Source organism: Salmo salar, chromosome 10 (assembly GCF_965601325.2).
Source record: "Salmo salar chromosome 10, fSalSal1, whole genome shotgun sequence".
NCBI lineage: Eukaryota > Metazoa > Chordata > Actinopteri > Salmoniformes > Salmonidae > Salmo > Salmo salar.
Window position 1 is genome coordinate 51,268,985 of NC_138300.1, and position 15,348 is coordinate 51,284,332.

Consider the following 15,348-nt stretch of genomic DNA (forward strand, 5'->3'; position numbering starts at 1 on the left):
TCAACCAATGGACAGTGGAGTCACTCCTTTCCAATTTCTTATGGTAAATTGTATTTGTATTGATCTAACACATTGGGAAAATAATGCAACACAACCAAGTTATTTATTGTTTAAAGTAGATTTACAATTATCTCCAACTCACACACAAAATTAAGCAAAATAAAGCATTTTGGAAAGGGTAGGAAAGTTTTCTGGACAGTTTGCTATTCTTGCTGGGAATGAAAGCAGCTGGGTACATTTCATCACTAGCATTTCTATGACCTCACCCATGTCCTCCTAGAGCCCAAGGATTTCTATGGACCACCTCCACATCTCATTAACGGAGACACAATGGGCCGTACCAGAGAATGTTACAGAAACAGAGAATCAGTTCATTATGAATGCCAGTCTTACTACACCCTTAATAGCCTTTCATCCTACAAGACGTGTCCTAGTGGGATCTGGATTGGAGAGATGGCATGCCTGAGTTAATTATATCTCTGAAACAACATTTGCCTGATTCATATCCAATCACTCGCTCACATCCCTATGCTATGCCCATGCTCACTCCCATTCAGGGGCGGAAATCCCGGGGGGGACGGGGGGGACACGACCCCCTTATCCTGGGAAAAATATGATTTGTCCCCCCCAATATATCACTGAAACATAACTATGTCATTTAAATAATATTAATAATACGCAATGAAAGCAATTGTGCTGATTATAGACACTTAATAGCGCGTTTTTAAGTTTCAAAAGATTGCAACCCCCCCACCCTTTGCCTCACAATGGTTTGATCCACTGCCAGTTCCTTAGCTTGCTCGGTAACAGAGAGGTCGTATCTTCTGTCTGAAAGGCACTCAATGCACATAACTGACGTGAGGTTAATCCAGTCAATCGCTCACACACACTAGCTGAATATGCAGAGCTAGCACGCAAATATTAACTATTAAGCTAGCTAGTACCTATTCCATTTATGTGGCGTCGTCAAAGATGGAGTCAGCATGCAGATGATGTAAGTTAGTGCTTCAAAGTCCCTGTGATAAGGTTAGTGATAAACTGAAATCCAAACTGAACAGAACTCTCTTCTACCATTGTCTTAAATATATTTAATGGTCTCGTTGCAAAAGCTAAATTGTCGCAAGTGAACTTTTATGTATTTATTTTATTTCACCTTTATTTAACCCGGGTAGCAAAGATTATAGCAAACACCACTGAAACTGAATTGGTGCTCGCTAGCTTTGCAAATTCAGCTATTGTTGGAAGCCAGCCAATATGAAACAAACGATTAAAATTACAAAAGGTTGCAGCATATGTTGTGTAAATGGTGAACTCATTCAGCTGTCAACTCTTGTCATTTTAATCCGTTTCACATTTGCTAGCTACCTTTTAGATCGAAGCCCAAATAGAATGATTGAAGATGATAGAAGCCCATCTCCTACTGTAAATAACCTACACATTGTGTGTGTAGCCAGCCAGCCAGCCAGGTAGAAAAATGGCAGAAAAATAAAAGACGGACATCAGAGTATTTATCAATACACCAAAACGCATAGTAAGAACCCTAGTAGCCTAATATCTCAAAGACTAGTTGATAAAATGTTCATAAGAAAGAAATGAAATTCTAATGGAAATGTTTCACAATGTCATTGGGCAGAGCAGGCAACAGATGGCACACAGACAGCAGAGTTGGGGACAGATATGCAGGGACAGACTGGCAGAGACAGGGAGTCTCAGGTAAGTTTGTTGAGTCTTTGTTTGGCAACATTATGAAAGGTTCTCAATTTTTTTGACTTGTAAAATAGGAACATAATTGGAAAATGCCATGGATACCCCCACTCTCAACTTAAACTGGTGACTGAACTAAGATTTGTTAAAGGCAATGGTATTGCTGTTGTGATTAGTTGTGTAGTTTTGGGTACCGGTAGTTAGGAGTACGGCAAACACCTTATTTCTTTGGTTCCTCAATATACATTTACCATATTACAATGTAGGCTATGTGTTACAGCACTACTTTGTGTCCCCCCCAGGAATTGCTCTTGAGAAAATGTCATGTAATTGTCCCCTCCAAAGTTTATATCAGATTTTCGCCCCTGCTCCCATTCACAGATCATGGTGGATTGTTGGGATCAATTCCCTTTCAAAGCCCCCCTGTGATCTCTGACTAGCCAGGGGAGAAAATAGGGGCCAAGGGATTAGAGTGAGGGAGAAAATTGGAACGGGGCCAACTGCAATGCCACCTGATCTTCAGGACATATTCACACACTGATTCCTGTACCATCTTCTCGTTTCAGAACCCAGGGCCCTTGAAACCTTATCCAGTTTGGGATGAACAGCTGATGAACACACAGAACATCCAATGAGCATATTGGACGGAAATAAAAAGACCCTCCATTTACCACATGGGGATCATATCACTCTTAAGTGTGCTGCTCATGGTAGACTTAGCCAGGTAGTGTTGGTTTTCATGAGCAGTGTATACATGGGGTCATGACTTTGCCTCTTTGCCCATATTGATCTCAGCTTACGGAAAGTGATGACTCCTGTCTTGTTGGATGAACATGTCAATGAATAACCCCTGTCAATAGTTTGCTCCAATTATTTACAGATTCATGGTTTCATGATTGTCCAACATTAAATAAAGTGCCTCTGGTTGATATTTACTCATCTACTCTTTAGTTCATTGTTATCTGGGAATATTATCATCAGGTATTGTTTACAATATTGAAGCAGCCAGACAATATCTATTAAAATTATTCCTGTGGTGTTCTTTGCCATGTATTTCAACTACATCATCATCACTGAGTGAATCTTGAATATTAAGGCAGGAATATTGACTTTCAATTATCATATGCAAGAAAACGTTTAATGTTTTGTTTACTTGGTAAGGTAACATGGGCAAAACCCTGGCATGCTCCTGAGGTGTAGAAATTGATTTTGGCCTTCCCATTTTGCCCCTGGAAAACATGCCTTTATGGGAAACAGTGATGTTGCCTTACTGGAACATAAATTCTGAAGGCCGTGTCCATAGACAGTTAACCAGATTTATGTAAGTACAGTATTTGTTGTTCAACATCTTTTGTGATTCAATAATAACCATACAAATGTTTTAATTGAGCCTATCAGCATTCAAACTAAATGTCTTTCTAGCTCTAAACTATCCTCAGCCACATGCTTTAACCTCACTGGTAGATGAGGCTAGCTCTAAACTATCCTCAGCCACATGCTTTAACCTCACTGGTAGATGAGGCTAGCTCTAAACTATCCTCAGCCACATGCTTTAACCTCACTGGTAGATGAGGCTAGCTCTAAACTATCCTCAGCCACATGCTTTAACCTCACTGGTAGATGAGGCTAGCGCTAAACTATCCTCAGCCACATGCTTTAACCTCACTGGTAGATGAGGCTAGCTCTAAACTATCCTCAGCCACATGCTTTAAACTCACTGGTAGATGAGGCTAGCACTAAACCAACAGTATGCATATTAGAATATTGTAGATATGTATGTATATTATGTAGCGAAAACAATAATTGCACCACTAGTGGAAGAACAAGAATAGTATTGTATAATATAGTATTGTGTGTGTGTGTGTGTGTGTGTGTATATATATATATATATATACACATACATACATACATACATACATACATACATACATACATACATACATACATACATACATACATACATACATACATACATACATACATACATACATACATACATACATACACAGTGGGGCAAAAAAGTATTTAGTCAGCCACCAATTGTGCAAGTTCTCCCACTTAAAAAGATGAGAGAGGCCTGTTTCATCATAGGTACACATCCACTATGACAGACAAAATGAGAAAAAAAATCCAGAAAATCACATTGTAGGATTTTTTATGAATTTATTTGCAAATTATGGTGGAAAATAAGTATTTGGTCACCTACAAACAAGCAAGATTTCTGGCTCTCACAGACCTGTAACTTCTTCTTTAAGAGGCTCCTCTGTCCTCCACTCGTTACCTGTATTAATGGCACCTGTTTGAACTTGTTATCAATATAAAAGACACCTGTCCACAACCTCAAACAGTCACACTCCAAACTCCACTATGGCCAAGACCAAAGAGCTGTCAAAGGACACCAGAAACAAAATTGTAGAGCTGCACCAGGCTGGGAAGACTGAATCTCCAATAGATAAGCAGCTTGGTTTGAAGAAATCAACTGTGGGAGCAATTATTAGGAAATGGAAGACATACAAGACCACTGATAATCTCCCTCGATCTGGGGCTCCAAGCAAGATCTCACCCCGTGGGGTCAAAATGATCACAAGAACGGTGAGCAAAAATCCCAGAAGCACACGGGGGACCTAGTGAATGACCTGCAGAGAGCTGGGACCAAAGTAACAAAGCCTACCATCAGTAACACACTACGCCGCCAGGGACTCAAATCCTGCAGTGCCAGACGTGTCCCCCTGCTTAAGCCAGTACATGTCCAGGCCCGTCTGAAGTTTGCTAGAGAGCATTTGGATGATCCAGAAGAGGATTGGGAGAATGTCATATGGTCAGATGAAACCAAAATATAACTTTTTGGTAAAAACTCAACTCGTTGTGTTTGGAATACAAAGAATGCTGAGTTGCATCCAAAGAACACCATACCTACTGTGAAGCATGGGGGTGGAAACATCATGCTTTGGGGCTGTTTTTCTACAAAGGGACCAGGACGACTGATCCGTGTAAAGGAAAGAATGAATGGGGCCATGTATCCTAAGATTTTGAGTGAAAACCTCAAATGTATGCATTCACTACTGTAAGTCGCTCTGGATAAGAGCGTCTACCAAATGTCCAATTGAAATGACAAACTGACAAAATGACATCAGCAAGGGCATTGAAGATGAAACGTGGCTGGGTCTTTCAGCATGACAATGATCCCAAACACACCGCCCGGGCAACGAAGGAGTGGCTTCGTAAGAAACATTTCAAGGTCCTGGAGTGGCCTAGCCAGTCTCCAGATCTCAACCCCATAGAAAATCTTTGGAGGGAGTTGAAAGTCCGTGTTGCCCAGCGACAGCCCCAAAACATCACTGCTCTAGAGGAGATCTGCATGGAGGAATGGGCCAAAATACCAGCAACAGTGTGTGAAAACCTTGTGAAGACTTACAGAAAACGTTTGACCTGTGTCATTGCCAACAAAGGGTATATACAGTAACAAAGTATTGAGATAAACTTTTGTTATTGACCAAATACTTATTTTCCACCATAATTTGCTAATAAATTCATAAAAAATCCAACAATGTGATTTTCTGGATTTTTTTTTCTCATTTTGTCTGTCATAGTTGAAGTGTACCTATGATAAATTACAGGCCTCTCATCTTTTTAAGTGGGAGAACTTGCACAATTGGTGGCTGACTAAATACTTTTTTTGCCCCACTGTGTGTGTATATATATATATATATATATATATATATATATATATATATATATATATATATATATATATATATATATATATTTCTTATTTTTTGTACCTTTTTTGGGGGTTGACAGGACAAAGACACAAACCAAGAGACATTCCACAAATACGCATGCATCCTCCCACCTACTCCCCTCCGCAGGACCTTACTTGAGTACATACAGTGTCAAAGTAGTGATTTTATGCTGTCAAGAGTTGTATTCCAAATGTCAATATTGTCTGATTTTGCATCATGTAGTTGAGAGATCAACAGTTCAAGTTGAGCTATGTCTTTGAATTAGGAAATTGCTGACGTGGTAGTGTGTGTGGGGCTTGCCATCGTAAAGCAACCATTCTCTTGGCTGCTGTTAGGCCAGCAAGCCAAATCCTTCTTTGCCTGTATATTAGGTTCCGTCATCATTAAGCAGAAGCACATTGGAAAGACAATAGTATAGTATATACAGTATAGTTCAACATACTACAAATGTCTTATTCATTTTTTTATTTCCCCTTTATTTAACCAGGTAGGCCAGTTGAGAACAGGTTCTCATTTACAACTGCGACCTGGCCAAGATAAAGCAAAGCAGTGCAACAAAAACACAGAGTTACACATAAACAAACATACAGTCAGTAACACAATAGAGCAATCGATGTACAGTGTGTGCAAATGTAGAAGAGTAGGGAGGTAAGGCCATAGAGGTGAAATAAATAAAATGTAGCATTAACACTGGAATGATAGATGTACAGATGATGATGTGCAAGTAGAGATACTGAAGTGCAAAAGAGCAAGAGGATAAATAGTCATATGGGGATGAGGTAGTCGGGTGTGCTATTTACAGATGGGCTGTGTACAGGTACAGTGATCGGTAAGCTGCTCTGACTGCTGATGCTTAAAGATTGAGAGGGAGATATAAGACTCCAGCTTCAGTGATTTTTGCAATTTGTTCCAGTCATTGGCAGCAGAGTACTGGAAGCAAAGGTGGCCAAAGTAAGTGTTGGCTTTGGAGATGGCCAGTGAAATATACCTGCTGGAGCGCGTGCTACAGGTGGGTGTTGCTATGGTGACCAGTGAACTGAGATAAGGCGGGGCTTTACCTAGCATAGACTTATATATGACCTGGAGCCAGTGGGTTTGGCGACGAATATGTAGTGAGGGCCAGCCAACGAGAGCATACAGGTCGCAGTTGTGGGTAGTATATGGGGCTTTGGTGACAAAACGGATGGCAATGTGATAGACTGCATCCAGTTTGCTAAGTGTTGGAGGCCATTTTGTAAATGACATCGCCGAAGTCAAGGATCGGTAGGATAGTCAGTTTACGAGGGTATGGTTGGCAGCATGAGTGAAGGAGGCTTTGTTGCGAAATAGGAAGCCAATTCTAGATGTAATTTTGGATTGGAGATGCTTAATGTGAGTCTGGAAGGAGAGTATACAGTCTAACCAGAAGGAACCTTCAACAGATGAGGAGTGGATGTCAATTATAAGAAGAATATACATCATGGAAAACAAGACAGTACTTTTAGATTGAGATTAAAGCAAGAACAATTTGGGGACAGATGGTCGTTACTAACTGTGAATATGGAGATTCAGTGGGCCTAGGGATTGTGTTGATTCCTTCCAAGTTTGTAATCAACCCAACCCAGTCAGTGTATGTTATGTCTTGCTAATGTCATTTGATGTTTATGTATTTGTTGCGTTTGTTTATGTGTTTTATCTTTCAACAACAATCAATCTAGTACCTGCATGTTGAAATACAAAAAGCTTAATGCAGTAAATGTGTTGGTTCAGTCATAATAATTTATCAAAATCAAAAAATATTAATTTACATTTTTTGTAAGTAAAGCTAAATGCATGCTCTTTAACCGATCTGCCCACACCCGCCCGCCCGACTAGCATCACAACTCTGGACGGTTGTGACTTAGAATATGTGGCCAACTACAAATACCTAGGTGCCTGGTTAGTGGAGCCATCTTAATGTTATCGCTTTTTTAGTTTCAATGAAAAGTATTTGTAACAAATAACACTTCTTCCTTTCTAACACGTTAGATCCAAAAATGGCTAACATGGGATCTCTGGGCAATTGAAAACCGTATCAATCATATTGAAAAACGGACCCTAAAAAGCTGTCTAGTTTTGGACATTTCCAAAAGATATGTAGATGGCTAGCCAACCCCTCCCTAAACTCTCTCCAGCAACAACTTGATTGGGTTGAACTCATTTTAGCTGGTTCTGACTATTTTCCACTGAAATTCCCTCCATGAATTTGCATTGATAACTTTATGAGCTTCAAATAATATATCTAACCGTGTCTCTTTACTTACATCTTGATGAAGTTCACCTTCCCACCTCGGTCTTAGAATAGATGTATCATCTTGTGTCATGGCTGATAAAGCCCTGTATAGGTTTGTTGTTCGTTTTTCAGTGTATTGATTCTCCTGGACTCTGGCTAAGTATTGTTCTATGGCTGAGGGGGGCCTTGTAACCCTTTCCAGTTTGGGTGTTTGGACAGAAAGCTTTGTACTTGTAGATACCGGAAGAAGTCTGACCTTGGTATATTAAACTCAGAGCTTGATGATTTTAGAGTACCCTTTTCATGTGATTGACGGACATATTGAAGTTTCAAATGTGCCCAATTTCTAAAAACCTGTGTCTAATCGTAGAGGCTTAAACCCTTCATATAAACAATGGGTGATAACACTCATTCCTGTAGGAAGTTTGAAAGCTCACTGTACTGCTTTCCATGCTTTATATGTGGTTCCTGCCCATTTTACACATCTCACTTGATATCTTTTCCTCAGTGAATGGCAGTACAGACAGAGGGACCGAAGTTGAGTCTGACATTCTATTTCCAGCCATCTTGTACCTTCAGTTTCAGACAGCCATGCTGTCATGGCCCAAAAATAGGTTGCAAACCATTTATGTTTAGGATTGGTTAGTCGCCGTCCTCTGTGTAGTTTTGACAATTGTAGTACTTTATAGCTGACCCTGGCACGTCGTCCCTGCCAGATAAATCTGGAGATGAGTCGTCTAATACCGCAAACATAATCTAGGCAATATGTTAATTCTTATTGATTCTACCTTTCTTGATAGGGTGAAGGGCAGCACAGACCAGCGGTTCAGATGTCCTTTGATTCTATCAGCTTGGTGTAGTTGGCTTTGTATAGGTTGTCCAAATCAGCAGGTATAGTATTTCCTAGATATGTGATACCTTAATTTGGCCATTTAAAAGATAATGTTTTGATGTAGGCAGTTATATGTATATTTACGGCCAGTGCTTCAGTTTTATTAAAATTAATTTTGTAATCAGAGTAACTGACAAATTGTTTAATACTTTCTAATAACTTTGGGACAGAGTTCGCAGGGTCAGACATGTATACTATAACATCATCAGCGTACAGTTATATTTGACCGTTTCATCCCCAACCTTTATGCCTTTATGTCAGCTTTGTACTTTATTATTTGAGCTAAGAGTTCAATGCTTATGGCAAACAGGAGTGGAGAGGGCAACCATACCTACATCCTCGTTCAATCTGGAAAAACTGACAGAAGCAGCCATTTACTCTGACCATGGGGCAGTGTTCAGCAAGCTACATACTGTATGTTGTCAGGTAGGTGACGACCAGTAATGAAACCTGTTTGGTCTGGATGTATTATTGTTGTAATCACTGCTTCCAACCACTTAGCAAGTATGGAGGTCAAGATTTTACGGTCCGTATTTAGAAGTGCAATTGGCCTGTATGCTTAGCCGCAAGAAGTAGGGGTGCTGAGGGTGCAGCAGCACCCCCTGAAAAATCAGATGGGGTTTGGTATGGTGGCTGTGGAAGTTGAGACTCTTTGTGCTTGTGGCAAGTGGTCTTGTCCTGTCTGCGAAGTACGGCCAGCTGGATAAGACTGCCAGAAGTGTCGAGGTGAACTCCCTGACGGACCTACTAGCTTCACTCACGCGCTGGTAGTCTTTGCCTCTGGATCTTGTTTTGATCTCACAGCGTCGGTCAACTCCCCATCGAGTGTTGTAGGCCTGGATTATCCTGAAGTATTAGCCTCTTACCCAGTCAGGGGGCCTCCCTGTCTTCCTACCTTGAGCTGAGTTAGCAGTGGAGTCCTGAGCTCCACTTCATCAACCAAGTCATCCTCTTGGTCTATCCCTGCTTGCCACAGAGGTTTGCTCACTCCTTCCTACTGATTACACTTCACGGGTAGTTTGTGGTATACTACTCGTCAGCGTGCCTATTTTTGTGTACAACACACCAACGATCAATTCAATATTCATTTACAGTCCGCTCTGTACTATTTTAGTATGTGGCGCGGCTCTTACTACATGGTTTTCTGCCATTCACGCAGGGGACGTTCCGCCACTGGGTAAAACTATTTATTATTAGCGCAGCATAATCTCAGACACTCCTGCTAGCGGCTGGTCCTCCCTTTCTAATTGACCGGAGAGCACCCTAACGGGTGAGTCTCACTCACCAAATCCCAGGTATAGTGTTTTAGCTAAGACTAATTAATTAAAATGAATTATTAACTGAAAACAAGGGTTTGTCACTACGTCTGGGTATAAGACAAACTATAGACTCCCAGTGCTCCTTTAGTGTGCCTTTAACACAGTTACCCTCGAGCTCCTCCTTGGTTTCATGCTCAAACCCACAATATGGTCTGGCCGTAGTTGTTATGTTACTTTACTTCTTAACACTTTATTCAACAGATTAATTATCTAGTTAATCAAAACCAGTAACAATTCTCTTTTTGGGAACATTCTAGAGTTGCCTCTAACAAAGGTATCTAATCTCTGTGCTTACCTTGCCCTAAACTCTTCTAATACATCAATCAGTTCCTGCTCGGTCTTCCCCAGCAAATCATACTTTCCCTATCATTGTTTTTTATAAACCTTTTGTCCAAGCCCATGCCTCCTTTGACTACAGCCCACACAACAAATCCTCCCTCTCACAAGTTACATCTGAACAAAGTTACATAACACATTGTATCCTTTACACATGTCTAAACAATATTAGGTAACACATTGGTTCCTTCAGACAGTATGTGATGACAGTCCATGGTGACATCTGCTTCATGGCCCACATGCCATCAGGCAGCTCCAGTAGCTTTAATCCAGGGCTTGAGTTCAACGGTGGTGTTGCCGTATAGAATGAGCCTCTGGCAGAGGAACATCTGCATACAGTCTAGCCACACCCACTACTTCCTCCCGGCCTTTGACTGGGCCTTGCTGCTCTCTAGCTGCTTGTAGCTGGGGCCTCTTCCTGTCCTTCTTCCACTTCTTCTTGTTCTTCCTTGTTTCAGTGTTACCAGAGATTTGTTGGGAGACTGGAGGAGTCATCAGGTCATATTATCCAGGCTCAGTCACGACAGAAGTGGTGTCAGGCTCATAGACCTTAAGCACCAACTGTTTGGGCCCCTTGCAGAAGAATTGTACTCTTGAAAAGACATGGTTGTGGTGTTACCATTTTAAAAAAATGTATGGAAGGGATGTAGGGCAACACGCCATTGTTGGTAAAGGTGTCAATGGATTGGGACATAAGTGTTCAGAGACACACTAGTGTATTTTTTAGGGACAATGAGGGACACTGGGAGCTTCTTTTGAGAGGAAAGATCAGTCAACTAAGTGAATGGGCTGGGGGGCTGTGAAAAGTCTCAGGAGGGCAGTTCTTACACAGTATGAATTGTTGTGTATGACACCTTTCAATCATTCTCATACACATTAACTTCTATGGCGTCCCAACTGCGGGACACAGCCAGTGAAATATCAGAGGCGGAAAATTCAAAAACCACAAAATGTCATAATTCAGCTTTCTCAAACATACGACTATTTTACACCATTTTAAAGATAAACTTCTCGTTAATCTAACCACATTGTCCAATTTCAAAAAGGCTTTACAGCGAAAGCAAAACATTAGATTATGTTAGGAGAGTACATGGACACAAATAATCACACAGACATTTTCCAAGCAAGGACATGTGTCAATAAAACCCCAAACACAGCGAAATGAAGCACTAACCTTTGACGATCTTCATCAGATGACACTCCTAGGACATTATGTTACACAATACATGTATGTTTTGTTTGATAAAGTTCATATTTATACCCAAAAACAGCATTTTACATTGGCGCGTGATATTCAGAAAATGTATTCCCACCAAAACCGCCGGTGAATGAGCACATCAATTTACAAAAATACTCATCATTAACGTTGACAAAATACATAACAATTATTTTAAGAATTATAGATAGACTACTCCTTTATGCAACCGCTGTGTTAGATTTTAAAATAGCTTTACGGAGAAAGCACATTTTTCTATGTTCTGAGTACATAGCTCAACCATCACGGCGAGCTATTCAGACACCCGCCAAATTCGGGGAAACCTAAACTCAGAATTAGTTTTAGAAATATTGTATTACCTTTGCTGATCTTCGTCAGAATGCACTCCCAGGACTGCTACTTCCACAAGAAATGTTGTTTTTGTTCGAAATAATCCATATTTATGTCCAAATACCTCCGTTTTGTTCGTGCGTACAGATCACTTATCCAAAGGGTAACGCGCGAGAGCGGAACGAGAGACGAAAAGTCAAAATGTTCCATTACCGTACTTAGAAGCATGTCAAACGCTGTTTAAAATCAATCTTTATGAGATCATCTCTGACTCTGCTGCATCTGGTGGTATGGGTGAACGTGGATGCTTCATCAGCTCAGACTAGTAAGGATGTGTTTTCTTTCACTTTCTCACATGCTTCTAGTGACCACAACGGTCTGAAGATACAAACGTCTGTATCGGTCAGCTAATACAGGCAGCAATGGCCAGGACCTTCCCTGAATACAGGATTAGTAAAGGTACTTTTATAACCTCACCCATGTCTTCCTAGAGCCCAAGGATTTCTGTGGACCACCTCCACATCTCATGAACGGAGACACAATGGGCCATAACAGAGAACGTTACAGAAATGGAGAATCAGTTGAATATGCCTGCCAGAAACACCACATCCTTGATCCCCCTTCAGCGTACAAGATGTGTCTTGACGGGATCTGGATAGGATCGATGACCTGCCTGAGTAAGTAGCCGTCTAAAATAACATTGGCCCAAAGACTCGCTTGCTAACTCCCCTTTAACGATCGGAATGGAATGGAATTCAAGTTCAATTGATTAATTATTTTAAAATGCATCTAGAGTTGAAAGGTAACTGTTGAACCATGCTCCTGAGGCATTGACAAGTGACATTCCTCAAGGATCTATGGGTATAGTGATATCATTCATTAAAATGAAAAACAACTAAATATCTTTGGCCCTTGAAGGACACATTCACACACTGATTCCTGTACCATCTTCCCGTTTCAGAACCCTGCCCTGTGGATGAACAGCTGATGAACACACAGAACATCCCATTTAAATATCCTCCGGAAGATCGAAATAAACGTTATGCCGAACATAAGGATCACACCACTTTTAAGTGTACTGGTCATCTTAGACTGAGCCCAGGTAGCGTTGATTTTCGCCAGCAGTGTATAAACGGGGTCATGAACTTGCCTCATTGCCAATAGTGGCTTCGTCTTACGCAAAGAGATGGCCACTGGCTTGTTGGCCAAACATGTCAATGAATAACCCCTGTTAACAGTTTGCTCAAATGATTTACATATTCATTGTCTGAATAAATGTATGGTATTTAATGATTGTCCAACATGAAATAAAGTGCTGCTGGTTCATAGTTACTCATCTACTCTTGATTATTTTAATTGTTTCATGGAATAATATTATCACACACACACAAACACACACACACACACACACTCACACACACCACACAAACACACACACCACCAAGCTTTCTAACGTTAGTGGTGTGGGAATGAATTTCTCAAAGTTCACTATAAAGACACAAAGGATTTTTTCCCAATATCTTAGCAACCAGACAATATTTATAAAAAAACGTATGTGATGTTCAACTGCATCATCATCACATAGTGCCTTGACAACGTGTTCCTTCCTGTTGCTTGCATCCTGATCATTTAAGCAGGAATATTGTCCTTCAATTCTCATATGTAAGAAAACTTTTAATGTCATGTTTTATGTATGGTTCGTCAAGTTGGTTGGCTAATATGGGGCTAAGGTGAGCCATGGCAGTACAGACATACTCCCAAGTTGCAGAAATTGATTTTAGCCCTCCCCTTTTGCCCCTAGAAAACATGGCTTGACGAGAAAAGGTGGCACTGATTGCTGGAACAAATATTAGCCATGTCAATAGACAGTGAACAAGGTTTATGTACAGTAAAGGTTATGTTAGTACAGTTTTGTGATTGATTAATGACAAAATGTTTCAATGGATCTTATCCACATTCTAACTACAGTATATGATACCTGTACCACTCAATGCTTGTTTAGCTCTTAATTTAAGAACATCAGATGGCCCCACGGGGGGCCAGTACCAAAAAAAAATGCATGAAATTGTATGAAATGTATGCATTCACTACTGTAAGTCGCTCTGGATAAGAGCGTCTGCCAAATGACTAAAAATGATTGAAAAAAATGTAGCTGAACAACAGTGGAAGACCGAGCACACAAGTTCTTTATTCTGATATCTAATATAGTGGTCTTAAAAATACTACAAATTAAAATCATTTTAAAATGAGTTGTATTTTGACCTATTATTAATAGACTGAACCAACACAGTTCCTACATTGAGCATTTTCACAAGAACAGTGTTTTTACCGCAGTGAAGGTTTGATTAAATTCTATATATTGGAGTTTCAGTATTTTGGGTCAGTCCCCCTTGACAGAGGTCCTCTTCAGTGCGCCCTGGGGGCTGGAACTCTGTAGACAAACATTAACTTTGGGATAGACACTATTTATGTTCTACTCCTTCCATTTTTACTGCATCTACCATTTGATCAACATGAAATCATCTCTGACTCTGCTGTGTCTGGTGGTATGGGTGAATGTGGATGCTTCATCAGCTCAGACTGATAAGGATGTGTTTTCCTTCACTTTCTCACATGCTTGTAGTTCCCACTTTGGGTTAGTATCCACCAATTGCTCTGTAAGACTCTGACTAGACTACACAAAGTGAGCAAATGTTTTCTTTGCTACATTTAGCTACTATTGTACATCATCATAGGGAAACAACACATTACTCTTCTGATACGCTGGGAAGGTGACAATTTCTGCCATCAGTTCCATATTCACTTTTTATGTTTTTGACTTTAAGAATATAAACTCAGCAAAAAAAGAAACGTCCTCTCAATGTCAACTGCGTTTATTTTCAGCAAACTTAACATGTGTAAATATTTGTATGAACATAACAAGATTTAACCTGTCTGGGCTAGGGGGCAGTATTTTCACGGCCGGATGAAAAACGTACCCTATTTAACTTCTATGGGCTACGTGGGACGCCACCGTCCCACCCGCGGTACACACTATCAACAGCCAGTGAAATATCAGAGCGCCAAATTTGAAAACAACAAAATGTCATAATTCAAATTTCTCAAACATACAACTATTTTACACCATTTGAAAGATAAACATCTCCTTAATCCAACCACGTTGTCCGATTTCAAAAAGGCTTTACGGCGAAAGCATATAGTTAGATTATGTTAGGACAGTACATAGACAAAACATTATACACAGCCATTTTCAATGCAAGAACAGGCATCACCAAAAGCAGAAAACCAGCTAAAATTATGCACTAACCTTTGACAATCTTCATCAGATGACACTCCTAGGACATTATGTTAGACAATACATGCATTTTTTGTTCTATCAAGTTCATATTTATATCCAAAAACAGCATTTTACAGTGGCGCGTGATGTTCAGAAAATATTTTGCCTTCAATACTGCCGGTGGATCAGCACAACAAATTAAAAAATTCTATTCATAAACCTTGATAAAAATGTAAACTGTTATTCAAAGAATTATAGATTAACATCTCCTGAATGCAAT

At 40.2% G+C, this 15,348-nt stretch overlaps 1 protein-coding gene and 1 long non-coding RNA gene across 2 annotated transcripts; both read left to right on the forward strand.

The window, feature by feature from the left end:
* Positions 1-330: 330 nt before the first annotated feature.
* LOC145858554 (complement factor H-related protein 3-like) lies at positions 331-12,955 on the forward strand. Its single transcript, XM_082956607.1, has 3 exons — positions 331-466; positions 12,283-12,468; positions 12,753-12,955. Exons 1-3 carry the CDS (start codon positions 331-333, stop codon positions 12,953-12,955), a joined length of 525 nt encoding a protein of 174 aa, XP_082812733.1.
* Positions 800-2,639, forward strand: LOC145858588 (uncharacterized). Its single transcript, XR_014379039.1, has 3 exons — positions 800-1,026; positions 1,634-1,713; positions 2,271-2,639. It is a non-coding gene; the product is annotated as an uncharacterized LOC145858588 (long non-coding RNA).
* Positions 12,956-15,348: the final 2,393 nt, after the last annotated feature.

Excerpts from the sequence above, each read along its gene's own strand:
- LOC145858554 (XM_082956607.1), top strand. The coding sequence starts at position 331 with ATGGGCCGTACCAGAGAATGTTACAGAAACAGAGAATCAGTTCATTAT. Across the intron at positions 467-12,282 it reads TGGAGAGATGGCATGCCTGA|AGCCCAAGGATTTCTGTGGA; the intron begins GTTAATTATATC and ends ATGTCTTCCTAG. Across the intron at positions 12,469-12,752 it reads AGGATCGATGACCTGCCTGA|AACCCTGCCCTGTGGATGAA; the intron begins GTAAGTAGCCGT and ends TTCCCGTTTCAG.